At 38.1% G+C, this 27,046-nt stretch overlaps 3 protein-coding genes across 5 annotated transcripts in view; 2 read left to right on the plus strand and 1 right to left on the minus strand.

Moving 5' to 3' along the window:
• Positions 1 to 155: 155 nt before the first annotated feature.
• LOC127499314 (uncharacterized) lies at positions 156 to 14,520 on the plus strand. Of its 2 annotated transcripts, none has more exons than XM_051869487.1 (18): positions 156 to 722; positions 837 to 929; positions 4,821 to 4,919; positions 5,219 to 5,283; positions 5,364 to 5,757; positions 6,237 to 6,404; positions 6,850 to 6,969; positions 7,080 to 7,194; positions 8,530 to 8,647; positions 8,859 to 9,079; positions 9,277 to 9,417; positions 10,007 to 10,073; positions 10,827 to 11,050; positions 11,157 to 11,363; positions 11,591 to 11,944; positions 12,983 to 13,087; positions 13,163 to 13,254; positions 14,396 to 14,520. In XM_051869487.1, the coding sequence occupies exons 5-18, from the start codon at positions 5,639 to 5,641 to the stop codon at positions 14,466 to 14,468; spliced, it is 2,124 nt and encodes a 707-aa protein (XP_051725447.1). In that variant the 5' UTR covers positions 156 to 722; positions 837 to 929; positions 4,821 to 4,919; positions 5,219 to 5,283; positions 5,364 to 5,638; the 3' UTR covers positions 14,469 to 14,520. The 2 variants fall into 2 exon arrangements, with proteins under 2 accessions (XP_051725447.1, XP_051725446.1); XM_051869486.1 differs by having other exon boundaries at positions 159 to 722; positions 11,136 to 11,363.
• Positions 14,514 to 22,680, minus strand: dnaja2b (DnaJ heat shock protein family (Hsp40) member A2b). The gene is made up of 9 exons (XM_051869489.1): positions 22,492 to 22,680; positions 20,948 to 21,007; positions 20,624 to 20,853; positions 20,039 to 20,119; positions 19,298 to 19,431; positions 19,005 to 19,201; positions 16,821 to 16,965; positions 16,611 to 16,738; positions 14,514 to 15,506 (listed from the first exon to the last, which is right to left on the minus strand). The coding sequence occupies exons 1-9, from the start codon at positions 22,567 to 22,569 to the stop codon at positions 15,318 to 15,320; spliced, it is 1,242 nt and encodes a 413-aa protein (XP_051725449.1). The 5' UTR covers positions 22,570 to 22,680; the 3' UTR covers positions 14,514 to 15,317.
• A 742-nt stretch (positions 22,681 to 23,422) lies between these two features.
• The window catches only part of ppp6r2b (protein phosphatase 6, regulatory subunit 2b), a 28,351-nt gene continuing 24,727 nt past the window's right edge, over positions 23,423 to 27,046 (plus strand). Inside the window, exons 1-2 of one of the 2 annotated variants that reach the window (XM_051869614.1) lie at positions 23,423 to 23,687; positions 25,090 to 25,224. The gene's annotated coding sequence lies outside the window, so the exon portion shown is untranslated. The remainder of the gene's footprint in view (positions 23,688 to 25,089; positions 25,225 to 27,046) is intronic. The other variant, XM_051869613.1, reaches the window with a different exon arrangement.

The following is a 27,046-nucleotide window of genomic DNA, read 5'->3' on the forward strand; positions in this document are numbered from 1 at the left end:
TATTAAAATTAACAAATGGGATATTTGCTCAACCAATACCATAAATATATTGTGGTCTTACAATATTTGGTTGGTTGTCTTAATAATTTTCATCAAAGTTATATTTCTTCAACTTGGATATAAAACATAAATGTCATTTTAACTGAATGTAAATCTTAAATGTTTCAATTTAACCAAAAATGTAAAGTCTAACATGAGAGCTATCTAACATAAGGTTTAAACATCTAACATAGTATATATTGTAGCTGATTGAGTGTCATGGTTTGTCAAAAGAGAGTGCGGTCAGCGCTGAGCTGCCTCTGTAATCTGACTAATGGTTTCCTCAGCGACAGACGTGGCTTTGTTGTAATCGTGCATCATTCATGAAGATAAACTCATCGAACAAGTGAGACACTTTCTCTTTTCAAGTTGGAATTATATAAGGTAGAACTATGTTATGTTTGTATTTTTATTTGTATTATGATGTACAGCAAGAACACATTTCATTATGTTGATTGTGCTTGTAGTGTGTATATTTCTTTCAAAGACCTTTGTGGTGATGAAATTAAGCTTGTATGAAATGCTTTGTCTTTTTTAGGATGGAAGAGTGTTTGCATTTGGTTTGTGAGACCATCGGTGTACACGAGGATGATGAGGTTGGCATGGACGTCATCTGTTCCCTCTACAAGAGCGTCTTTCTCATCACCGCCAGCCTGGAGGAAACAAAGAGAGCCATTTCACAGGTGAACATTCATCACACCAACACTCATGAATGAGAAGAGTGAGACAGAAAATAGAAGTATAAAGAGAAATAAATAAAAAATGTTTGACGTAATATTAGAGTTTGATGTGTTCAGGTCAGAGGTCAGAGTGGAGGGTTGTCATGTTCAGCTAGAGGAGTTCTGCATGTTCTCCTAATGATGGAGAAGCAGCGGGAGAACAGAGAAGAGGTATTTATTTTTAATTTCAGTCCTTCTATATTTCTGTAAAATACTCTGCTTTATTTCTTATTCTAAGATTTTATATATATATATATATATATATCAATTGAAACACCCACGCAATCTTATTCCTAAATGATAATGATTTGCCTGTGTCTAATAATCCTTTGACAAAACCACACTGGAACATTCAGATCAGCATTGGCACTGACGCTGACCCATAAAAAGAAGTTCTCTTTTAATATCGATCTCTCAACATTGCGTCATTGATGACACTATGGGGAAACACCTTTGTCCTACAATTCTAAAGCCTGATTGGCATAACTACATCCAGTGGTGTTTAAGCATGTGAATCAGGGGTGGGAACGCCGCGTATATAATGCGCCGCTTGGGTTTAGTGGTGAGCTCATGCCAGCTCAGCGCCTGCATGCCTCCCACTTCTCGGACCCTTCCTCACCACCAGTGGTGTACGCTGAAGCAGGTGCTCACGCCCCTTTATGCACAGGGGACGTTGTTTCATTCAGAGCACCAGGTGAGGAACAGGACAAAGCCATGTCCAGGGTGGCGTCCAATTCGGTGGACTGGTCCGCCAGTCATGTCGATGGCTACCCACAGCAGCAACACTGAATTCACAGACAATGAGCTTCTGCGTGTGCTGTCGAAGGTGTTTGAGGAGCTAGATTGATGCCCCCCCCCCCCTTTTGGAACCCAAGTGCAGCAGGTTGGATGAGTGGTTCCTCCATCCTGGCCACCTTCAAAAAACTGCAGAGGCTGGCTCCGTTCTTCCCTGAGGTGCATGCTGAGGTGACGAAGATGTGGCATGCCCTGTACTCGGCTTGTGCCGATTCATTGTTGACATCCATCAACGGTGCCAATGCACAGAGATATTCAAAATACGGGAGGGGCCCCCCGCCCATCAGGAAAGTCAAGAGAGGACAAGGAGTTTGCAGATGGATGTCAGGGCAGACCGATACTTAAGCTTGCCTGTCTGTTGCCCGTCTGGACTGAGTGCTGCCCATTTTACATGCTCCAATTCGGCCGCGGGCTACCCCGCTTCAATGGTGTGGTGATGTCTGTGGTTCAGACTCAAAATGCCCCTGCTTTTGTGAGCACAGATTCAGTCTCCTCACGAAACGTGCTGTGGAAATGTGAAAGGTGCTCAAGGAATGCGTAAGTGGGTTTTACAGGCGCTATTTTCTGGTTCCCAAGAAAGATGGCGGGCTCCACCCTATTCTGAACCTGCACCGATTGAACCACACACTTATAAAGCGATCATTCTGAATGATTATGGTGAAGCAGATCCTCTCACTAGTATGGCCAGGGGATTGGTTTGTATCAGTAGATCTAAAAGATGCATATTTTCACATCCAGATAGCACCTTGTCACAGGCGTTTTCTGAGATTCACTTCCTTTCTGCCGGTCTTTGGGCCTGCGCACATTCACAAAGTGCAAGAATGCTGTTCTCTCCCCTCTGTGTCTGAGGGGAGTGCGCGTTCTAATGAACTATCATGAACTCACTTGTAATGCTCAAAGAAGAAAAAACCCTTCCTTTAAAAATTTTTCGCTTGGATTGATGGCAGCTGCCTCAGCGGTGTGTCGCCTGGGCCTGCTTCATATGCAGCCACTTCAGTGTTGGCTGAAAGCCTGCATTCCCTCTCATGCGTGGCACTTGGGCTCAACACGCATCTTAGTGCAGCTCTGAACGAACAGGCCGTGTCAATGGGGCAGGTTCACAGATGCAAAATTGTCAAATCAAGTACAGGCTGGGGAGCTCTTTGCAATGGCAGTCTGAGCTTCTGGTACCAAGAAAACATGGCATATAAACTGTCTGGAGCTGGGAGTAGTTCATTTAGCCCTCAAGCATTTTTACACTCAAGTTCACCACCAGCATGTTCTCATTCGATCAGACAACATGGCAGTGATAGCGTACATAAATCGCCGAGGTGGCATCAATTCTCGCCCCCTTTTAAGGCTTACGAGGACTCCGTTGTGGGCAGAGCAACATCTTTAATATTATCACTGAAGCACAAGCCTCTTTTACTAGACACCTCTATGCCCATAAGTAGAGTTTTTGAAAACTGGTGTAGGGCGAATAACGAGAACTCTGTAAATTGTTTGATTCCAGTCAGTCTTTCTTACAAAAGCGATTTGACTGTGGCAGCATGCCCTCTATGCTTGTAGTGTGCATTGCTACTGTATCAGCATTTCACAGCAAAGTCAATGGCCAGTTGGTTGGCAGAAATAACCTGGTGGTCAAGTTTCTACATGGCGCAAGACAGTTGAACCCCTCTCACCCTTCTACGATCCCCACTTGGGATTTGACCTTGGTGTTGATGGCACTGACGTGTTCACCATTTGAACCACTAGAGTCTGCTTTGCTGAAAGTACTCTCTTTTAAGACAGCGCTTTTATTGGCACTTATGTCAGTTAAATGAGTAGGCGACTGTGGCAAGCAGGACGAGGCAGAGGGCCGTGAGAACAAGGCGAGGCCAGTGGCACGAGTGTTAATGAGTGTCACCTGCACGCCGCACCGGACTTGAGTTTCCCATGGAGAAGCTTCGGAAGCATAAAAGGAGGAGCGACGACAGTATAGGACGAGAGAGGACCAGGGAGGGCAACACGGAGGAGCGGAGACCGCCAGTTGCTGCCCGAGACATTGGTGCTGGAGCGATGGATCGGGTGGGACGACGAGCTCGTTGCCATGCTCCTGGGCCAAGGAGAGGTTGCTGCTGTCTGAGAGGGAGCGGAGGAGTCTGCGCTTTTGCCAGGACGCTGGAGCCTGCTGCCGTCCGCTATGTTTGGGGAGGAGCAGGGAACGGGGGACTCACTGCCGGCTGCCCTCAACTGGAGGAGCCATTGCCGTCCGCCAGGAGGCGGAGGAGCGTCGAGCCGTCCACCAAAGGATGTCCAGTACCATCGCATGGACACTAGAGTGAGAGTGTCTCAGCTGGTTGAGGACCGAGCGGCAGTGTGTCCGGGAACTGGACCAATATTGTATTTTCTTTTCCTCTCTCCCCTCTGTCGTCTATGTCGCTCATCATGCTTCTGTCTCCTTTTCTCTTGCCTCATCTGTCCTTACCCCCAGGGGCTGCGGCTGCCGTGATGGGTCCCCCCGGAGGGGGGGAGTAGAGCGCAGTCTCGTGGGTACCCCTGACCTGCGAGGGGTGATGGGGGTATGTGGCAAGCAGGATGAGGCAGAGGGCCGTGAGAACGGGGTGAGGCCAGTGGCGCGAGTGTTAATGACCGTCACCTACACGCTGCACCAGTCTTGAATTTCTCACGGAGGAGCTTCAGTAGCATAAAAGGAGGAGCAACGACAGTGAAGGACGAGAGACGACCAGATCAGTTTTGTTTATTTGTGTGTGGCAGTCGTCCCTGAGGGGCTGCCACTTTTACTTTGGTTTTGCATAGCTGTTTTGGAGGCCATACTAAGGGTCTACCGGTCTCAAAACAAAGGCTATCCCATTGGATTATTTATGTGATAGCCCTGGCTTATAATTCACAGAATGTAACACGCCCTATAGTTGTTCGAGCCCACTCTACAAGAGGTATGGCTTTTTCATCATCATGGGCCTTTGGGATGTCCACTGAAGACATCTGCTCGGCAGCAGGATGGAGGCTGGAGGCACCGGTTGATCATTGTATTCCACTAAGGTTGTGTATATTAACTGAGTTAACACTACTTAACTCTTTGTGCTATATTAACTGAGTTAGCACCCTTCACAGTAACACGGCGTGATTGGACTACGTTCCCCATAGTGTCATCGATGACGCATCATTGAGAGATATGATATTGAAAGGGAATATTTGGGTGCCTGAATTTGAAAATCATGAAGGGTTAAATTGTGATGTTATATTTTTTAAGAATTAAAAGATGTGAACTGCTTATGATTTCTGTAGCTGTACTGGGAGCTCCAGATGTTGAAGGCTGGTAGAATCAATTGTACTCTCAAACAAAACACACAGTCCTCAACAATCAACTTTGTCTCTAAACAACAGGTAAAAAAGTAGTTCATACTAATTCATATATAAATTAATATATTATATATGGAATCATTTACATATATTATATTAGTATAAACAATATAATATAATATAATATAATATTTAATATAATATAAATTATTCCATATTTCATTTTAATTAATATTTATGTTTTAAAAGGTTTTTAGTTATTTTGCTTTGCACTCTATTTTAACTGGAATCATGATCATTCACTCATTTGTAAATCACTTTGGAGAAAGGTGTCTGCTAAATATATGCGTACATACTTTATGTTCTGTATTGTTTTCTTCTAGGAGCAGGATCCAGAGCAGTTTAGTATCTTGTGTCTTCAGAATGGGGCCAAGAGACTTTACACCAGGTCACTTTAAACACACACTCTTTCATTCATTTGCTTACACTCACAAATGTATCACATATTCCTTCTGCTTTCTGATCCAGACTTGTTCTTGATGGTGTTTGGAGTGTCCTACCATCTCTTTCTCAGAGGAATGCCGGCATCATGCGACCGGGCAGGATCTGTCCCAGCAGTACCGACATCCTCCAACTCCTGTACTACAAATATGACGTCATCAAAGAACGCCTGTACAGAGAGATGTTACAGGATGAATATGGTACAAGATATTCAGAGTACTCAAACACTTCCTTTCAAAGACTAGTTAAAGAGTTTTTTTTTTTTTTTGCACATCATTAAAGGTGTTGTTTGGTGGGACTCAATGTCAGAGAGGGATCAGACAGACTGTGTGTGTGAACTGGGAGCATTTGTAGAGCAAGCTTTCAGACACAGAGACCTTCTCCAGTTGAGTGGGCTGCCCGGGGCCCACCGGTGCTACAGGTACTACTAGCTATTTGTGCATCTGTAAGTTTATTTGTTGATTTTTGAATAGTCCATTATATATTTGCCATTTAAACCTAAATATAATTTTAAAATGACATTTTAACACTTTACTTGAAGCCTTAATGTATAATTCATTATAAATGTATTCATAATGTACGTTAAAATGCATTGTATCTTTTCATAAACAATTGTAACCAAAGTTAAAATGCATTATAATGTTTGCAGATTCCTTGTTACATATGAAACTGGTTGTTTGTCCTGTTTTTAATACATTATACTTTCTAAGGGTGTAACAATTAATAGATAAGAGTTTTAATGTATTATAACTGATTACAATTATTCATAATATCATGCAGTGCATAATGAGGTGCATTACAAGGCATAATTAATGCTTTTATAATGAATTATATATAATGGCTTTAAGTAAAGTGTTACCAAATACGTTACTACTTAATTATATTTGATGAATATGGTAGGAGCTGTGGTTCTGTGGTCTTGCGAGGCTGTCCTCAGAGCGTTAAACCTAGAGATCAGGCTTGGTCATCCAAACCGAGGGAACAGGCTTGGTCCGCTGTCATCTTCCTGTCGGAGCTGGAATCACATTATCAAGATGAGAAGGAAGCAATCAGCGCACTCATAAACAGGTCATTCATTTGTGTTCATTGGTTGATGAATTCTCATAAATGTAATGCTGAATTCAGAACCGCATACTACTTGTACTATTTTCCCCATGTCTTTCTATGGCCAAAATAGCAAGAATAGTATGTGGTTCCGAATTTAGCATATGTGATTGGCTAACAGCATCAGTCGGTCGAATACACCAGACAGTTGATGACCTGAAGAAGAAAACTAACCATAGAAGAAGACAGTTTAATGTTTTTGTCCGCTATAGTGCCCCTACTGGCAACCCTGAAAATGCAACACTAACAAAATGACAAGAAATTTGAGTATGCATAACTGGAAATGTTGATATTCATATACTGTCATAGTTAAGCACGACTTTTTAATGTCAATTTTAATCTATGATATTAATGGTAATATCAATGCTAATGGTTGCAGATGTTGTGATGTGATTTATTGCTCCTGCAGAGTGGGACAGGAAGCTCTGCGTGTAATATATCTCAGTATGTGTGTTGCTGTGCGGAGAGCCGAGAGAGAAAATCAGTCCTACACAGCGCTGCTAGTTGCCAGACAGCACTGGGACAGATGGTGAGTGTGTTAAATATGGGATTTAAAACACTGACTCTATGCTGACAAGTGCACCTTTTTTCACTTCAAAGTGTGCAAGCTTGAATAAAAACCATCTCTATGTGTTCTAGGCCTTATATGAGAGGTTTAGTCAGTCAGGACCTTGCTAGAATCTGGCTTCAGGAAAATATGGATCCCACTGCTAAAAAACAGCAGGGCTGGAAAAAAGGAAATTGCGCACAGCAGGTACTGTGTGCACATACACGTTATTTGCTGCCCTCAAGTCCTCCAAATTCCTATATATTAATTTGAAAGTTACATGTTCAAGTTACATGTTCAAGTTGGAATAAAATAAACTTGTTGGGCAATTTCTCTTGTTCACTTACCAACAAGACAGAAAGACTTTTTAGTGTTGATAAAATGAAGAGGATATGCATTAAATGTGCAGTTGGTACACCACCAAAATTTGGGGTCAGTTTTGGGGTACGATTTTTAATGTTTTTGGAAAACATCTCGTATGCCAACCAAGGCTGCATTTATTTGATCAAAAATACAGTAAAAACAGTAATATTTTGGAAATATTATTACAATTTAAAATGATATATAAAAAAATATTTTAAAATGTAATTTATTCCTGTGATGGAAAAGCTGAATTTTTAGCATCATTACTCCAGTTTGATTTGCTGACATTTTTGATCAATTTAATCCTTGTTGGATAAAAGCATTACCCTCTTTCAAAAAGAAAAAAAAAATACTGACCTAAACTTTTGAATGATATGTTGTCATTCTTGTGCTCCTACAGAGAATTATGGAAGCTTGTTTCCGCCATCTAATAAAAAATTGAGACTTTTTATGTCACAATTCTGACTTTTTTTCTCGCAATTGTGAGTTTATATCTCATAATTCTGACTTTTTTCTCAGAATTGCGAGATATAAACTCACAACTGTGAGTAATAAAGTCAGAATTGTGTGATAAAGTCAGAATTGTGTGTTATAAAGTCAGAATTGTGTGATATAAAGTCAGAATTGTGTGATATAAAGTCAGAATTGCGAGTTATAAAGTCAGAATTGTGTGTTATAAAGTCAGAATTGTGTGATGTAAAGTCAGAATTGCGAGTTCTAAAGTCAGAATTGTAAGATACAAACTCGCAATTGCGTGTTATAATGTGCAGTTTTGAGGGAAAAGCGTTTTTCAATTGCGAGAAAAAAAGGCAGAATTGCTACTTTATATCTTGCAATTCTGACTTTATAACTCGCAATTGTGAGAAAAAAGTCAGAATTGTGAGATAAAAAGTCGCAATTACTTTTTAAATTTTTTTTATTTAGTGGCGAAAATAAGCTTCCATAGAGAATGGTGGAGAAAACAAGAGAAAATCATTTGGTCTTCTCATAAATTATTTGGTCTCCTCATTTGGTCTCGGCTTTAATTAACAGTACTAAATATATTGCTAAATACATACATTCATGTGTGATTATCTCAAAAATATAGTCATTCCAACAAAACTTGAAGCCAGAAATATTTCTTATATGTTTGTGTTATGTGCCGTTTTATTATAAGCTGTTTATTTTCTTACCCACAAGGCTGTGCTGCAGTTTTTGGTTCTGTGTCAGGAGCAGGAAAGGAAACAGTTGGTGGAGATCTTGCACAGGGTTTCCCTGAGTGACCTCCAGGGGCTCCGAAACATTCAGGAAAACAACAGTTAATCAACTACACATAAAAACACAAATATCACAATTAAATGGATAGTTCCCCAAAGATGATTATTCTGTCATTGTTTACACACTCTCAGATTTTCATTTAATTTTTTGGTGAACTAGCCAAAATGTACTAGTAACTTAGCATTAAAATACAGCAGTAAAATATGCCTTCTCTGGTTTTCATTAAAAGTGTGTATATTTGTGTCTTTAAGATGTGGTCCATGGAAACGCAGTGGATCAGAGCTGTGTGTTGAGCCTGCAGCAGATTAAAGCTTCTCTACAGGAAGCACATGGTTCTTATACTGGACCCTTCGCCCCAGGGTGTTCTCAGATAGATGTCTCATGGGTAGAATGTGCCATTCATTTGCTGACCCAGCTGACACAAGCACATGAAGAAGAGGCCTGGACTGTTTTATACTCTCTGCCAGATTTGGTGAATCTCACACACACTCATAAACTTACCCACAGGCTATGATCTGAATAGCATACTACCGTACTACTATCATTATTTCTGCAGTATTATTTAGTATGTATGCTTAGCACAGTTTGTGTAAATGAGATTTAAACCACAATTTTTAACATCTGTACCTTTTTAATAACTTGTTTGATCCAGTCTCTTTCCCTTCTCAGCACCTTGAGGGTCTTTGGACTTTACTTCGCAAATATGAGAGTGAACTGCACAGACCCAGTTTCCGCAACCTGCGTGAAGTTTTGCAGTCACGTGTACCAGCACACGCCAGCAGAGGCACCAGCACAGTGAACGCTGACTCCGTAATGACAAATGAGCTCTACACTTAGACATCATTACAAATTACAAATCAAGCTTTCCTGATGCCAGAATCATCTATGGAATAGATCTTAAGCAAGGCCTCACTTTTGCTTTCAACAGATGACACCTAGAACCTATGCAATGATCTGAAGAACCGACAAACTTAAAATAAAGGTTCTTTATTGGCATCTGTGGTTCCATGAAGAACCTTTCAATGTCCATGTAACCTTTCCATTTTACAAATGGTTCTTTATAGTGAAAAAAAAGGATTTTTAGATTTTAAAATGTCCTTCACACTAAGAAGAAAAAATGGTTCAGTTAACAACTGTTGGCTGAAAGGTTCTTTGGGGCATTGCTGTGAAAATCCCCTTTTGAAACGTTTATTTTTAAGAACTTTTTTAATATCCAGAGAACCATATTACAAACCCAAGGAACGTTTACTTTGAGAAATGGTTTTTGATGCATAGAATATTCTTTGCTGAACCTAAAGTACTTCAAGAAACCATTGAAGAACCTTCACTTGAAGAGATTAACTAGATATTCAACTGAAGGGAATACAAGGTGAGTAACTGTTTCCTGTGTCTCTGTTAGGAGAGAGAGAGGACTGAACCGGAACATGAAGAGCCGTCAGATGGTGAAAAACAAGAACTCTGCACCGGTAAATGACAAACATTCATATGCTACATCCTTCATACATTGTCTTAAAGATGTATAGGGATACGAGAAAGTGTTTTAACATAAAAACTAGTAACATTAATCATATATGTATATATATATATATATATATATATATATGTGTGTTCACTATAGCGTTCAAAAGTTTGGTGTCAGTAAGATTTAAAAAAATTTTTTTTTTTTTTTTTTTTTTTGAAAGAAGTCTCTTATGCTTACCAAAACTACATTTGATTGATCAAAAATACATTAAAACAGGAAAATTATGAAATATTATTAAAATTTAAAGTAAGTGTTTTCTATTTGAATATATTTTAAAATGCAATGTATTTCTTTGATGGCAAAGTTGAATTTTCATCATTACTCCAGTCTTCAGTCACATGATCCTTCAGAAATCATTCTAATATGCTGATTTGCTGCTCATGAAAACATTTTCTTACTATCAATGTTGAAAACAGTTGTGCTGCTTAATATTTTTGTGGAAACTGTGTTTATGTTTTGTTTTTCCAGGATTTCTTGATGAATAGAAAGTTCAAAAGAGCAGCATTTATTTGAAATAGATGATATGAATGTTTTAATGTTACTTTTGTTCAATTTAATGCACCCTTTCTGAATAAAAGTATTATTTCCTTCAGAAAAAAATTACTGATCCTGTTTTGATGGGTTATAAATTTATACATTAAAATAGAACTTGTTGAGATATAAGCAAAGCATTTATTCTGTATTTTTGTGTTTGAAGGATGTGGCATGGTTTTAGATCCAGAAGATACTCCATATTTAGAGATCTTGTGTGTCAAAGACCCAAGAAATGAAGTGAACATGAAGTCGAGGGGTGGAGACAGAAAAAGTGAAGAGGGAGACATTAAGAGCAAAGGAGACTTTGAGGAGATTTCAGTGGAGAAACAAAACTCTTTGATCACACTGGCCTGGAGCAAGCCAGCCCATGGAGAGAATCACATTCAGGTACATATGCACAACACATGCACTCTTTCTGTCTTAAATCACCTCAAACTGTTCATTTATACATAGAAAGGTTTGATTTCTGCAGGAATTGACCTCTACTCAACAGAAAGAAGAAGCTGTCTCTATTGCAGTGCAGGAGGATAGAGCTAATAACACACACATCCTTGACACAAATCCACATGATATGAACATTTACACACACCAGGAGAACATAAGCACCGTCTCACCGCAGCCAAGTGAAGAAACGCATTCAGAGAGTGAGAAGAGAGAGACACAGACACAGATCCAACAAGACCATTCAGGCTTCATCACAGTAAGTTACTTTTGACCCATTATGTGTTCCTCTGTGTCAATAGCTGTATTATTAAAATCTATCTATCTATCTAAACTCATATAGTGCCTTTCACAAACCCAAGAATTAAAGCTTTAACTGAAACAAAGTAGATAGATAGATAGATTGATTGATTGATTTTTGAATCTGGAATATCTAGGAATCTTTCTTTCACATTAATTATACAACGAATATCATTGTTTTTCCAGGCTAGGCAGCAACAGGAGGATATAAGAGATGGAGAGCTCACACGCCAACCTCTCGAGGACACCCATCAGCCCGACTCAACACCACCCACTACTTTACAGCTGCTACAAAACACTGACACAACAGACACTAGCACAGGACCAGCAAGTGTCCATTTCCTAGACAGTAAACCCACGCAAACATTCGAGACCCATGAGATGGAGGTATCACTTCAGGAGCAGAGGAACGAGGAGATCTGTGAGAGAGTGGGTGAGGAGCAGCAGCTACAGCGGGAGGCCACGATGCGCTGCCTAGTGGACATCCAGAGGAAAGCAGAGCGACGCTGGCAACGAGACAGAGACAGACAACTACTCAGAGTGAGCAAACTCATCTGTGCCATCTTCACAAGAACTTTGGAATGCTTCACAATATTTATGGAAGCCCATTTCTGCCACACAAGGAAAAACAATAATGCTTCGGTAAATTGTAATTGACATAAGTTTACCCTAAAAAGTCAAAATTATGAGATAGTTATAGTTGACATGACATAAAAAGGTGAATTTTTGACAAAACAAGAATGAGATAAAAAGAATTATGAGATACTAAGTTATAATTATGAGATAAGGTCAAAATTATGACATACTAAGTCATAATGAGATAAAAAAAAATTAATTGACAAAAAGTTGAAATGATGACAAAAAGTCTTGTCATAATTTGAGTTTTTATGCCACAGTTACGACTTTTTATTAGAATTTTGAATTGTCATAATTACTTTATCTTATATTTTTGACTGGTCATAATGTAGATGTCATAATTTTAACTTTCTTATCTCATAATTAGTATCTCACAGACAAGGTTTAAACCTAGTCCCAGGCTAAAATGCATGTTTGAGCTGTTTTAACTGAAAGCAAATTGTACTGACATATCTTAAAATATGTCAGTGCCATTGTTTTGTCTCAAGATGCACACCAGTAATGTTTTTTCTAAGACACATTTATAAAAGGTACTTGAATGTCCTAATTGAACTAAGGCTTAATCCTTGCTTAATCTAAGCCCTGTCTGTGAAACCAGGCCTTTATGTCATAATTAGGATTTACCAAAGAATGATTTTTTATTATGTGGTGGAAATGGGCTTCAGTAAGTTTTACTTGTGGAATATTTAGTTAAAAAGGCCATATCCTAGGCTTTTGGACTTTTTTTCGAGTTCATAAACCATTTTATTTTCATAATATGATGGTTTTAGATGAAACAGGATATTCACTGACAAATGCACACAGTAAGACCAGGAATGTGAATTAAATATGTAAACAGGGTCACTTTTGATTCCAAGTTAACAATAAAGGCAGGAAAAATAAAAAAATAAAAAGTTTATAGTTGACTATTGAATTGCGAGTAAATTGTTTTCATCTCTTAAGGTTCAAGAGCGACTGGCTATCGTCCAGACTCGGAAGGCAGATGAAGATCTGTTGGGCCTGACACAAGAAGACACACTCAGGCATCTGACTGACACACTACGACAGGTACACACAAAGTCATGTGCATTCTTTCACATACCACTGTGTGGACATGATGTAAATGTTGACTGAATGTTCTAGGAGGATGAGCAACAACAGAAAACTTTAGTAAGAGAGAAGCTCCAGCAGATGAGGAGAGAACGCTCATGCATTCTCCAGACCAGACGGGAGAGGTAACACATGCGCACATATGCTAGGCTAGGCTAGCTCATTCTGATAGTGATCACCAGGTATTTCATGTCATTTAAAGGACTAATTCAAATCTAAAATTAAAATTCTTTTATTATTCACTCATCATGTTCCTGATGTCCTAAGTCTTATGGAAGCCCATTTCCAACACATAAAAAAAAAAAAAAAAAAAAAAAAAAATCAAAATTATAATATAAAAAGTCAAAATTATGACAATATTATGATGAGTTGAAACTGAAATGTTGAAATTATGAAATACTAAGTCATATTTATAAGATAAAATGTCAAAATTATGACATAAGTCCAACATTATGATATATTAATTAAAATTAACTTTTGAAATGAGATAAAAAGCCATAATTATATGGAAGCTTGTTTCAGCCACGGAATAAAAAAATTAAAAGGTAACTGTGACTTTTTATCTTGCAATTCTGACTTTTTCCCCCCCTCAGAATTGTGAGATATGAACTCGCAGTCAGAATTGCTATATATATAAACTCACACTTTAAAAAATGGGGGGTTAAAAACAGCCTAAGTTGGGTTGAAAATGGACAAACCCAGCTGTTGGGTTAAATGTTTGCCCAACCTGCTGGGTAATTTTATTTAACTCCACTATTGACTACTGTTAAAAAAATTGCTGTATTGCTTGCTTAAAATAACCCCAAAATATGTTGGGAATAAACATTTACTAATATGTTTAATGAATAATAATTAAACATTTATTAAATTGCTTATTAATGAATGTTCCCCTTTTGATTATTATTGTTGCCTCTAGTAATTATGTGTATGATTTTTAATTTTCAGCCTATTTTTTTGGTTCATTTTAAGCCAGCCATATAGAATTTTTTAAACAATAGTTGGGTTAAATAAAACTGCCCAGCATGTTGGGCAAACATTTAACCCAACCACTGGGTTTGTCCATTTTCAACCCATCATTTTTTAGAGTACACAATTGTGAGAGAGAAAAAAAATCTTTACCTTTGGTATTCCGTGGCAGAATATGGGCTTCCATACAAAACAGCCTGTGGTGATTCAAAAAGAGCAGCATCAACAATCTGCTAGTTTTTTCCATTTGTGGGGATAGAAAATGAAAGTTGTGCTAATGTATTTGTTTTGGTTTTATAGAAATACTGCTGGGTTTAAAGAGCTTCTTGCGCCCACAGCTCAACGTATGACAGAAACTGAAGAGGGACACTAGTGTGTACTCAAACCCACTTCTACAAACATACAGAACACACAGTAAAACATTCATCAACTTTATTGATGTATGAGCACAAAATAACCGTGTTTGAACGACAGCAACTTGTGTTCACGGTTCAAACACTTTCCTAGTTGCCAATGATAAATGCCGCCCCCTATAAGTTTATATTAGTGCTTACAATGCATGCACACATTGGCTGTTGATCTTTTAAGAAGACTGTGGTGTTTCTTTGGCAAATAATAAATTGCATGACTTGTATACCTTTATCATAGACAGTGAGCACATTAAAACACTTTTGGGTTTGGTTTGCTTTGTGTCGCCCACATGCATATTATCCTGTCCTGCCATTAAATACAAACCAGCACTTCCTCTGAATTATTAGTACATGATGACTGACAATGCCTGAATAACTGGCAAGTATATAATGAAACACGATTGAACATTTTATTAAACTCCAGGAAACTGCACAATGCTTCAGTCTTTTTTTTAACAAATTTGTGCGTGCGTGTGTTAATTATAACTTAAATAACACAGTCTGCCTTCCCACAGACATTGTGTTTTATATATTCAGAGAGCATATATACTGTGAAAGTCTACAATGGAAATGAAATTAGTGAATAAATTATTTTGCTTTGCCTCTAGTTATGCTTGTCTATTCTTTTAAAACGATGCATGTATGAGTTTACTTGTAGGTTCGCATGTGAGATTGCAGTACATAATGCAAGTGTAAGTGTATGTCTATACATACTGCAAGTGTGTGTGTTTGGTTCACTATATAATGAACATGGAGGGTGGGGATTGTATCTGTCCGACAAAAGGGAATCTAAACACTTCCCCAAACTGGGACTACTGGTGGGCGCACTGCACCCCCGGACCATGCGGACCCCCTTCCTCGTCGGAGCTGTCGTTGTAAGCTTCACGGCGGTGACCACCAGATGATCCCTGACTAAGGTCAAAATCCTGCAGATCAACTTCTTCCGCATCCGCTGAGATGACAGGAACCTCTGTACGTGATGGCAACAGATCTTCCAACTCCTGTATGAACAGACACAGATGTGAAATAGGGTACATTAGTGAGTGGGCCTGACAAGATGGATTTGTCTTCAGACAAAGTCTGCTGAAAAGACCTAGTAAGCTACTTTAGAACGCATTTTAAGGCATCCTTCAGATTCAAAGACTGTTCTAAAAGGACTTTTAAGATAAAAACTAACAATTTTCCCAATATTTGTGTACTTTTATTTTAGTATTATCTATATACTATTATAGTATTTAAATCATATTTTGATTTAGCTTTTATTTTTATATTTTCTGTTTAATTTTAGTTTTAATAATTTTATTTCATTTTTAAATTTTTAAAATTATTTCATTTATTTAATATTTGTATTTTATTTTATTTCAACTTTATTTCAATAAATGAAAACAATTTTTAATATTTTTAGTTAAAGGCACAATATGTAAGAGTTTTGGATTAAAATATCCAAAAACCACTAGAACAATGTTATATATTTTATTGACTTGTGTACGTACATTATCCCAAATGTTTCCAAGAATGTTTAAATCCAGAGAAATAAGCTATTTTAACCAGGACACGGATCATGTCCGTGCCTATCAATGACATCATACCCGCGTTACCCTCGGTTTCCGTTTTATTTTGTAGAAACCATGGAAACACCAAAGACAGTGTCTCATAGTAGCCGTCAAGCGAACGCAGAGTAGCACTATAACAACTTTCATCACGCAAATGTATCTAATATGATAAACAGCGCTGCGTTACACATACGCTTGACCGGAAGAAGCAGAAGCGCTGACTGTAGCATAATAAAGCTCCAATGCTCTTGAGCCATGTGTCGCGCTCGTCTCTCATTATCAATCGTTCCAGCGGCCTCATTTCAGCTCTCACAGCACTCGGCCCTGCTCGGCTTCATACTAAAGTAACGTTAATAATCTCATCCATGAACATGATTTCTGCCTGAGTCCCGTCCAGATTCTTTTCCACCGGCTGTAGATGAGAAGACAACACCTCCCATGATTGCGCGAAATCAAGGCGTCATCAAGCTATGCCTATGTTTTGAATAAGCGACCTCTAGCGGCGAAAATTTACATAGTGTGCCTTTAACATCAACACTGTTGGAAACTCACCGTTAGTTTCTCTGTGCTGATCCAGCCGTTCTCAGGAAATTGCACGTCAAACTTGATGAACAGATCTCCTTTCTCAAATGGGTTTCTGTACTGAGGCATTCCTTCCCCCCGGACGACCCTTATAGAACCTGACAAAGGACATGACAATAATTCCTAGAAAATATTCTATAAAAACATGAACAAAACACTGACCAAAATAATTGTGCTCACCTGGCTCTATGACTTTGCCAGGGGGATATTTGATGACGAGATGTCGTCCATCGAGGTGCGTAAGCATGAACTGAAATCCGCAGAGCGCCTCCACCAAGCCAATCTTGTGGCACATGTGCAGATCGTTTCCATCACGACGAAACTCCTGTAAACAAATACATGATGCTGAAGGTTTTGTTCTTTAAAAGTAGTGGAAAATGCATTCTTACATTTTAATGTTATATTTCTATAATGCAAATATTCTCATTCTGCAAAACAACACATCCTTATAGCCAGAAAGTGATTAAATGCTGCTTGCTGCATTTCTTCAATATACTTAAGAGAGCATGCATATGTAAATGAAACAAAGTGCACAATCATTTATATTTATCATTAATATTTGTGCTTCAACATCATATAATGTCCCCCTGTGGTCAATGATTTTATTCCTTAAAACTCATCTTTGATCACCAAAATGACATATTTAAATGTTTTTTCCTGTGAAATGTTTTTCTTGCCTTAAAATAGCTTGAATGTAACACTACACCCTTGCTTTATTTATTTTACGTGGATCCATGAATATGCAAATTAGCCTCGCCTCGACTCGATGACACGAGTCAACTTTGTAGTAAACTGTAGTAATCGCTGCACAATGGTAAGTGGAAATACTATTCAGCCATATATGTTTTAACTAGAAACTGATTCAGAAGAAGTGGAAGAGTGAATTATACAGGCTTGTCTACAAGTCGATGTATCAGAATGGTAAGGCGTTTTATGTATTGCTCTCTACAATGTCGGACACATAACGGTAATTAATATGATTAGCCTTTTGCTTGACTTTTGATTTTCAAACAGCTAATAATGTGTTGCTAATGTTACACAAACCATAGAGACAGAGCGACACGCATCATAATCTGAAAACCACGCCCACTGGAGGGGAAAACAATCCAACCCTCTCCATTGACTTTGTATTGTGTGAAGCTGCCTCTTGTCATTTCTGACTTATAACAAAAAAACAGAACAATGTCTAAAAGCTGCTGTGTGACAGGGTGTACAGCAAACAATTTAAAAAACCCAGAACTAAAGTTTTTATAAGCTGTCGACCCCCAAAAAACAAGTGGATACAGGCAATTGAGACAGTCCATTGTGTCATATTACTCTGAGAGCGCCCACTGGAGGGGAACGTAATCGGTGACAGGATAAGCTAAAAAAAATTCATCATGTTAAAGAATTATTTCACCACCCTATGTGAACCTGCACACGTAGGCATACGGAGTGTCAGGAACCCACAATTTACCCATTCTTCCTGCTGATGCTTCACATCTTATTGCCTGTATCCACTTTTGTCTCCTTAAAGGCTGGCTTTTATGCTTCGGTAGCTTTTAAAAACTTAGTTCTGTGTTTTTTTTTAGCTTGTTTGCTGTGCACCCTGTCACACAGCAGCTTTTAGGCATTGTTCTGTCTTTTGTTAGAAGCAAGAAATGACAAGGAGGCAGCTTCACGCAATACAAAGTCAATGGAGAGGGTTGAACTGTCCCCCCCACCCATTGTGGGCGTGGCCTAAATGTGCTCTGTCTCTATGTTCCTGTTCGCTATCTCAGTCTGCCTTCTAAAAATCAGTATCCTAAGAAACGCTTAGAAAAACTTTGAATGTCAGTGGAGGCATATAGTTCATCGTCAACAGAATATCAACAGAAAAATATACCTTGATAACCTGGCTTCTCGAGACCCCCCTGCTTCGCATCAGTTAATGATATGCTACAGCCCGCCCGCATGTTGACGGGATTGGTTAGAACATATTTGTAACCTAGAGAACGGGTGATTTCAAACCGCATTTTTGAGACTGTCTTTGGTTTACTGCAGTTAAGGAGAAAATGCTCAACAATGGTGTTGACTTATGAATTTGCACATGGTTTGTCTTAAAGCACATTAAAAACACCACATAGACATATAAACAACATTAAAACTTGATTTTCACCACAGGGGGTCTAAGTTAAATGAATCCTAACCGAAATTTGAAATCCTGTATACAGCACAAGTAATGTTGTTTTTTATGAGCAGTCACATACATTTATAGACTTTATACACATTATCTAAGAAAGAGCATTGAAAAAGTTGTGTAATTACTGTAACTAAATACATTAACCTATAATCACAATAGTTGTCCAACTATTAACTCTTTTCTGCTCTTTGTGTGTGTTTTACCTCATGATCTTTCTCCTGCAGCACCAGTATAATGTCTCCAGGCTCTGTGTTGGGCGACTGGTCCGCCTCTCCACTGAATGTGATCTTCTGTCCATGTTTCATTCCTTTATCTACGTGCACCTCCAAGACCTTCACCTCTTTACACACCTTACGACCGTCACACTCTTTACAGCGGTCTTTCTCATGGATCACCTCCCCTACAAACACATCCAAGCACAAATAATGTTCAATTTAGACCATCACAAATCATGTTCACTGCATAAAAACAATAAAAAGTAGTAGTGAATTCTCACCCTCTCCATTGCAGTCGGTGCACACAGACTGCATCTGCTGTACCATGCCAGGAGCCAACTGTCTGATCATGATCCGCATGCCGCGGCCCCTACACGTGGCGCACTTCTGCACGGCCCCCGTTTTACCCCCTTGACTGAGGAAGAGTTATGGGGAGGAAAAAGGGGTATTTTGGTTAAAGTCTTTAAAAACTGTACTTTTAAGCTTTTTTACATTTTCAGCTTTCAGTGTAATGTTGCTGATTAAGCACTCAAAAAAAGAGTAATTCTCTATATCAGTAAGAACTGTTTCTGAAGTACCTGAAACGCCTCAATTGTAGTTTTGAGTTTTCTTCAGGGAACAAATTTCTCATTTAAATAATTCCCACCCAAGGCATAAGCAAAATAAAGTGGCGAGGCCTGGTTGAGTTGTGTTCGTAGTGTATTAAAACACAGTATGATAAGGGGCGTGACATTTCCGAAACACGCTTAAAGCTGTTTAAAAATCACAACACACCGATCCAGCCAACCAATCAGAGCACACTGCGCTTTTTGAAAGGAGGGGCTTCATGGAGACAGGAACTAAACAGAGCATTACTGACAGACTGGGATGGGAGGTGCTGCGATAATGTAAAATATGTTTTTTTTGAACATTTAAGCATGAAAGCCCATTCTAGTAGACCCCAAAAACAAATATATATATAGGTCCTCTTTGGTTTTATAATCCTTAAAGATGTTGCATAAAATCCTGCTCAAAACACTCACCCATTGCAGGCACTGCAGAGTACGTTCTTGCTTAGTTGTAGTTTGGTTGTTTTTCCATTGTACAGATCTTCCAAAGACACTCTATTAGGTATTTAAAAAAAAGAAAAAGAGAGAGATTCAAAATCCTGTTTAAAGAACTTCTTTCATGCATTTTAAATTATAACTCACCACTTAACAACTTTTCTTTGGAATAATGTGCACAGATAAATCATGCCCAATAAGAACATGTATTAGGTAAATAAAATCGATGGTAACACTTTACAATAAGATCTCATTTGTTAACTTTAGTTAATGTATTAACTAACAACGAGCAATACATTTGTTAATAATGTATTAGTAAATGTTGAAATTAACATTAAGCTTGATAAATGCTGAAGAAGTATTGTTTGATCGTTCATGTTAACTAAAGTAGTTAACTAATGAAACCTTATTGTAAAGTGTTACCAAATCAATTTTGATTTCATGCGGACTTAAAAATAGGTTATGCATAGAATAATTTGTCATCTTTAACTACTTCACTTCATTTTTTGACTTCTCAGGTTCTCCAGGAAAAAAAGCATAAGTTTTGTTTTCATATTCACTCACTTCAGTGGATGTATCATGTCCTCTCCTCTCCGTCGGCCACCGTTCCGGCTTCTGCTGCTCTGGCCGCCCATGAAGCCGAAAAGACCTCCGCCAAAGATGTGAGAGAAGATGTCCTCCATTCCGGCTCCGCCACCGCCACCCTCACGCAATCCCTGTTCCCCATACCGGTCATACAAGTCCTTCTTCTCCGGGTTAGTCAGTACCTCATATGCAAAACTGATCTCCTTAAACTAACACAAAAACATTGAATTAGCAAAAAGGTAAATTTATTAATATTTTGTTAATGGCTTTTAGAACTTACATTTCCATTAAACGAGAACTCACCTTGTCACCTGCATTGGGGTTTTTATCAGGGTGGTACTCTTTTGCTAATTTCCGGTATGCCTGAAAATAGAAATCACAAAACATCAGTAATTAGTGATGATGTACTAATTAGTACTATTACTAATTCCCATAATCAGAGTTAAGTCTGAAGCTTTAAATGTTCAGTCTGATAAACATTCATTTATCATAGATTTACACTGAAAGAGAGACCAGTGCCATAGAAACCAGAATATCACAGAAATTTAAAGTTAACTTAAATCAAGAGTTCATCAAGTAACCACTTAGCAACCACCGAGTTAACCTAAGCAACAACATAATGCAATGGCAAACACCCTAGCACACTGGAACAAATGTTTTAATTTATTATTTTCTTCTTAAATAAGTAATTAAATGAAAATAAGTAAATAAAAATAAAATAATTAAAAAATGAAAATAAATAAAATACAAATGAATGTAATTTACTTAATTTAATTTAATTAGATGATGATAATAATAATAATAATAATCTGGGTAGTTGGCAAATATTATGGACATGTTTTTTAGTACTGTGCAATTTAATGTACTATATGAAAGTGTATTTGTAATTGTGGTTACTATTTAGATTTTTCATCTTTCTGTACACATTAAGCAGTATTTAAATAGTCCTGCAGTTTCACAAGTGAATTTTTAAAAATTCAAAAATATTACAAAAATATTCCATGTAGTCTCTCAATTAATCTAAGGCCATTAAACTACATGTAAATAGTTAAAAATAATTGTAAACAATTTTCTAAACAGTGTTACTATGTACTATATAATGTCACTGCTTAATATTTTGTCAAAATCCTTTACCATTTTAACAACTACAGTAACGTTACATAATCTGTGAATATTAAACTAAAGCCATGTCATTGAAAACCCCAATAGTGAGTATGGAGGGGAAGACCCCAATTTCCTCAACATTTGACATATCAAAAGAAGCTGATTTCTCATTTCTCGCCTTATTTTTGGTCTTGCTGTGCTTTCTGAAATCCTTTGTGTGGACACAATCAAACAACAACAACAAAAAGCCAACATAACACTCAGGCAACTTGGGCATCAAGGCCAGAGCCCGTTCACCTTCTAACAAAGGACTGAACACAAACATGATGATTCATACCTAAAACAAGACATTTACGTTGCATTAACCATCTCTAACTCATTTCATATCAGATAGCAGCTCAGGTTCAGCACAGCAGCTGGTTAGCTAAGCATCTCCTTCCACTGTAAAGCTCTTGAACTGCAAGAAGCACCTTCAGCTGTCTGCAGCACCTGGCTGATGCTCACAGCCTAAGAACACTTACAGCAATACACATAGTAAACAAACTACATATTTGACCGTGTATCTTTCGAATCCTTCCCCAAATTATTTCCAGATCCAAAAAAAGGCCACACTGGAGGATAGCAGCAGCATGCAACCTACAAAACACACCAGTGGCTGCTCCACCAACATGCAGCATCCCGCGTCACGCGCATCTTTGGTTTTGTTATGATACGATGCGCGGGGCGGAAAGGACTGTCTCTACCTTTTTAAGCTCGTTTTCGGTGGCTGACGGAGATACTCCGAGGATGTCGTAGAGTTTAGTGTCTGCGACGTTCGCCATGTCTGCAGACCGGTGCAGCAGCTGCGCGAGGAGGAGCGGAGAGAGAGAAAAGCCGGCTGCGTGACGTCACGTGCGCGCCACCGCGTCATTGACTCCAGCGCGTTCTTGAGCACAGTGCGCGCGCTCGCTTGCTCTCCTGCGCCACAGTGTAATTGATAAACAGTCGTCTTTTTGGACATGATTTCTTTCTATATTTCATTTATTTGTGTTATTTGCATTTATAGTGTCATATTGTGCCTCACCCTAAAACCTCAAATAAAGTTTTGATCTGTACTGCATGCTCTAGTCTTTCATTTAATTTCTAATGACTGCTTTTGTTTAAATGTCTATTTTGTCTTTAGAAAATCATAAATTCAATCATTAATTATTAATAATAAAATTCCAATTTTGTGCCTTTATTTAATATATTTGGAAATGTACAAAGTATTCAGGTAAAACCCCACTTTTTTACCAAAAACATTTATGTGGTTTAAACTAAAAAAAAAATAATAATAATAACAAACGTATTATAATATATTATACTAATATAATATATCATAATAGTAATATATTAATATTGTGAGTATTTCCTTATAAAACCTATTGGGGAAAAAAAACATAATTTTATATTAGATTTTTTTACGTGTATTTTTGTCTAATTTTTCTTAAATCATATAAATAAACGATACATTTATTTTTGGCCCATATATATATATATATATATATATATATATATATTATATGTTATGTTTATATGTATATTTCTATGATATACAACTTTATATATTGTTATATAAAGTTGATTAAGAGTAATGTTTCACTCTTCCTATAAAACTAAACAAACACATGATAAATCGAACAGAACGCCCAAGCGCGTTCACACACAGCGTGCGCGTCCGTGTCTCCTAGTCGGCCATTTTGACTTAAGAAATAATGTCAAAATCTTTTTCTGCTAACAGTTTAAAGCTCTGAATGGGCCAGTGCTGAAGCAGGGCTGCTGAAGGAGGGAGGACGTTGGGGATCTATGGATGTAGAACGATGCATCGTAAACAAAATATCACATCTGCCCTCTGACACCTTACAGAACAGGTCTGATCACAGATTGCTGTTTGTTTGTCTGACATCTCAAAGTGTTTCTGGTAAGTTCACAGCAGTTTATTTGTTCACAGTAATGTTGTTTTTTTTACTATTTCTGTGCGTTTATATGCTAGTCGATCGTCTCTGATGAACAGTACAGATGCGTTTATGACCTGCATGTGGACTCACGTGACATATGAGCAATTATTAAATATTCCATGACTCTTAAACAGAAATGCCTTTCACCTTGAAATGTATGCTCATATTACTTACAGCCATCATATATTCTGAGATCAAATAAGATAGCTGTAACGTTAACGTGGTAACATTTCCTCGACACACTTCTTGGGCTTCTGAGTATGTTTACCTTTGTTTATGGAAATTAGTTTAATACGATTTAAAGGCTTTTGGCAGTGGAGGCATTTATAATGCTTTGTAACATCCAATAAATAGGCATGCAAATTCTTAGCGTTCTGATTGGTATTTCGAGTCTCGCTTCTGCGCTCTGATTGGTGGATCACGGGCAGTGACATTGAGCGAGGCCGCCGTGTGTCTGACATTGATCTTGAACGAGGTGGGTGTGATTTCGCCTCGTTAAGATAAAGACGTATTTTAGTGAAAAATAACATGGTCGTCGTACAGTCGTCAGATTGTCATTAAATGCCCGTAGCCCTGTCTCACACGTACGCGTGGGCGTGAAGTGTGTGTGTGTGTGTGTGTGTGTGTGTGTGTGTGTGTGTGTGTGTGTGTGTGTTGCGCCGTGGACTGTATGATTTGATCACACACATGTTGATCTCTGTATCATTCTTGCTTTCACCAAACACACATGATTTCAATTAGTATTTGTTAACTGATGTTACTAATGTTAAAACCTCACTTTACACAATAACGACAATTTTACACATTAGATATATTTATACATTCGGACATAAACATTTATATTTTATTTTACAATACATTACATTTTCTGTCTGTCTGTCTGTCTATCTATAGTCTGTCTGTCCATCTTTCTATCTATTGATAGTTATATCTTTGTCTTTCTGACTATCTATCTATCTGGAAATTTTTTATTTATCTAGTGTTGAAAAGTCATAAAAATGAATAATGGCTGTTGTAGTATTTCTCTCTGTGAGTGTGCTCTATATAGATGTGTGTGTTGTAATAGATGCAGTCCAGTAATGGTCTGTAAAACTGTATGATGTGGTTTAGGCTAGCGTCTGACCTCATATCCGCTGCATATGCTGATTAATCCCATTAAAAGACTAAAATGGAACATGCTGTTATCTGTAGGTGTGTGACCACCTTCATGTGTGTTTAAACAAGAGCTTATTCAGCCCGAGTCCTAGTCGTATTACAGAACCGTGATGTGGCTTAATTCAAACGTGCATCATGGCATTCTATCCTCACCACTGTTTTCCTCACTGGTCTTAGTCATTTCTTGCTGACTTGTCTTTGTCCCTATAGGTGCCTGTGTTGAAATGTAAGGCAGCCCTTGTGGATGGATGGGTTATCTGACCACTGACCACTCAATCTAAGAAAATTAATGTGTGTAAACTGGTCTCCGCATCCCAACCAAGGAAATACACCATCTCCCTGAAGGTAATTTACTGCTTAAAGTGTAACTTCACCGATTTTCAAAACGCTTTGAATTGTTACAATGCCAGTAGTATATGTAAATGAACATCGTTTACTCATTCTCTATGTTACCTGGGCTGAGAAACGCATGTTTATTTGTCAGCAAAAGTCCGCCAGATGACGAGACTTTTGACAGCTCCAGGGCTTTCGTGAAAACTACAGATTATACTTTTGCATTTTTGTATCCCCGCCCACAGACTGTCGGATCAACAGAGGGTTATTAAAGCTGCTATCCGTAACCTTTTTTGGGTTAAAAATGATCCAAAATCAATTTTTGAGCAAGTACATAACCAGTCAATGTTCAAAACTATCTCCTTGCCTTAGCCCGATTCACAACGGTAAGCTTGTAATATTGTTTTCTAATAAGAGTGGTACTCTTATTAGAGGCTATATGTAGGCTATATGGCATGTGAGGATGCTGCAGGTGACTGATCATTTATAGCCTTTTCTCACAGCAGCTGCAATAATTAAACTTATCATTTTGATGGTGGATTTTAATCCAGAAAGGATTTATTGTAATGCTTTTTTTTTCAGTTGGTCAGAACAAAAGTGGCAGACATGTTTGTTACTCAGATGACATTTTGTGGTGAAAATTCTTATACTGGTCATACATCCAAGACGTCGAATCTGTGATTCCGAAGTACAGTATCCACACCAATGTGGTGACTGACAGCAAACATTAGATTCATCCGCGCTAGGAGCCATGCCGATGCACAACCCACGTAAAGATGATAATTCCACAAAAAACTGCAATTGCAGGTTTCAAACAGAGATGGCGACAAAGTGGCAAAACTTACGGACTGCAGCTTTAACAGAACAGTTATTGTAAGGGTAGGTTTATTGTTGAAAATTGTATCGTACTATGTCTATTCTTTAAATAGCATTATGGTTAAAATGGAACACTATAGCAACAGCTTTCTTACCTGTATGCTACGGCATTTTGCTTCAGGGAGTTGGCCAGAATGGACAGCATGGCGTTTTTTTTAGTTTTTCCCTTCCGTTTGTGTTTTTGGTCATACAAACACTGAGGTTTTTCAGATTTTCTGTCACAGCGTTCTCTACATATTTATGATTCTTTGCAGCTTTTAGCCACTGCCTACAGCATGTTTGGAAATGTTACTAAGTCTGTAAACAGGACTTTACACAGGCCAAAGACAGGACACGCTGAAGACGGATGCAAAGAGGAGAACACACCAGCAGATAAAATACTGTACCAGGCACAACAAGCTCACTGTTTGCGATGCACAAGGAAGAAAAATATAAATATTGAACTGGTGTTGGGGTTTATACGAATGTTTCTCTGACTGTCTTCAGAAAAGTTTTGATGGCATTTTCCTCCGTATAAATTAGTTTTTATAAGTGCAGTGCTGCTTTGTGTGCAGCGTTAACCAAGCAAACGAAATCGCTGCTGTTCCACAAGCGCCACCTACTGTCAGAAAGTGAATTTGCATTTCCATTCGGTCCATCTGCTGTTATTGTTTTGTGCAGGTGTGTCTTATGTTGCATAATTTGTCAAAGCTAAAGTCAGACCATTCTGTTTTTGCTTTAAATCTTGAAATGATACAATCTAATTTAAATCAAAAACATCTGCTCGTGCTACATGTGTGTAGCATCTTTGTTTGGATTGTGATTAATATGCAGTGGTTGCCTCTAATTTCAAATGGCTACAGATATATTTGTTGTTGTTGTTAAAGGCCAGTTTGGCCTGTAACAAGAAATAAGCAACAAATAAATTTACTTTAAAAATTTGGCAATCGGAATCAGCCAATTTTCTTGTAAAAAAACG

The sequence above is a fragment of the Ctenopharyngodon idella genome, chromosome 18 (assembly GCF_019924925.1).
Source record: "Ctenopharyngodon idella isolate HZGC_01 chromosome 18, HZGC01, whole genome shotgun sequence".
Classification (NCBI taxonomy): Eukaryota; Metazoa; Chordata; class Actinopteri; order Cypriniformes; family Xenocyprididae; genus Ctenopharyngodon; species Ctenopharyngodon idella.

What these genes read in the sequence shown, in the direction of transcription:
- LOC127499314 (XM_051869486.1), top strand. Translation starts at nt 5,639, where the DNA reads ATGTCAGAGAGGGATCAGACAGACTGTGTGTGTGAACTGGGAGCATTT. An exon ending in ATCAGCGCACTCATAAACAG is followed by an intron (nt 6,405 to 6,849) that starts GTCATTCATTTG and finishes TTGCTCCTGCAG; the next exon opens with AGTGGGACAGGAAGCTCTGC. An exon ending in AAACATTCAGGAAAACAACA is followed by an intron (nt 8,648 to 8,858) that starts GTTAATCAACTA and finishes TGTGTCTTTAAG; the next exon opens with ATGTGGTCCATGGAAACGCA.
- dnaja2b (XM_051869489.1), bottom strand. Translation starts at nt 22,569, where the DNA reads ATGGCGAACGTCGCAGACACTAAACTCTACGACATCCTCGGAGTATCT. An exon ending in CCGAAAACGAGCTTAAAAAG is followed by an intron (nt 21,008 to 22,491) that starts GTAGAGACAGTC and finishes TTCTATTTTCAG; the next exon opens with GCATACCGGAAATTAGCAAA. An exon ending in GACATGATACATCCACTGAA is followed by an intron (nt 20,120 to 20,623) that starts GTGAGTGAATAT and finishes AATACCTAATAG; the next exon opens with AGTGTCTTTGGAAGATCTGT.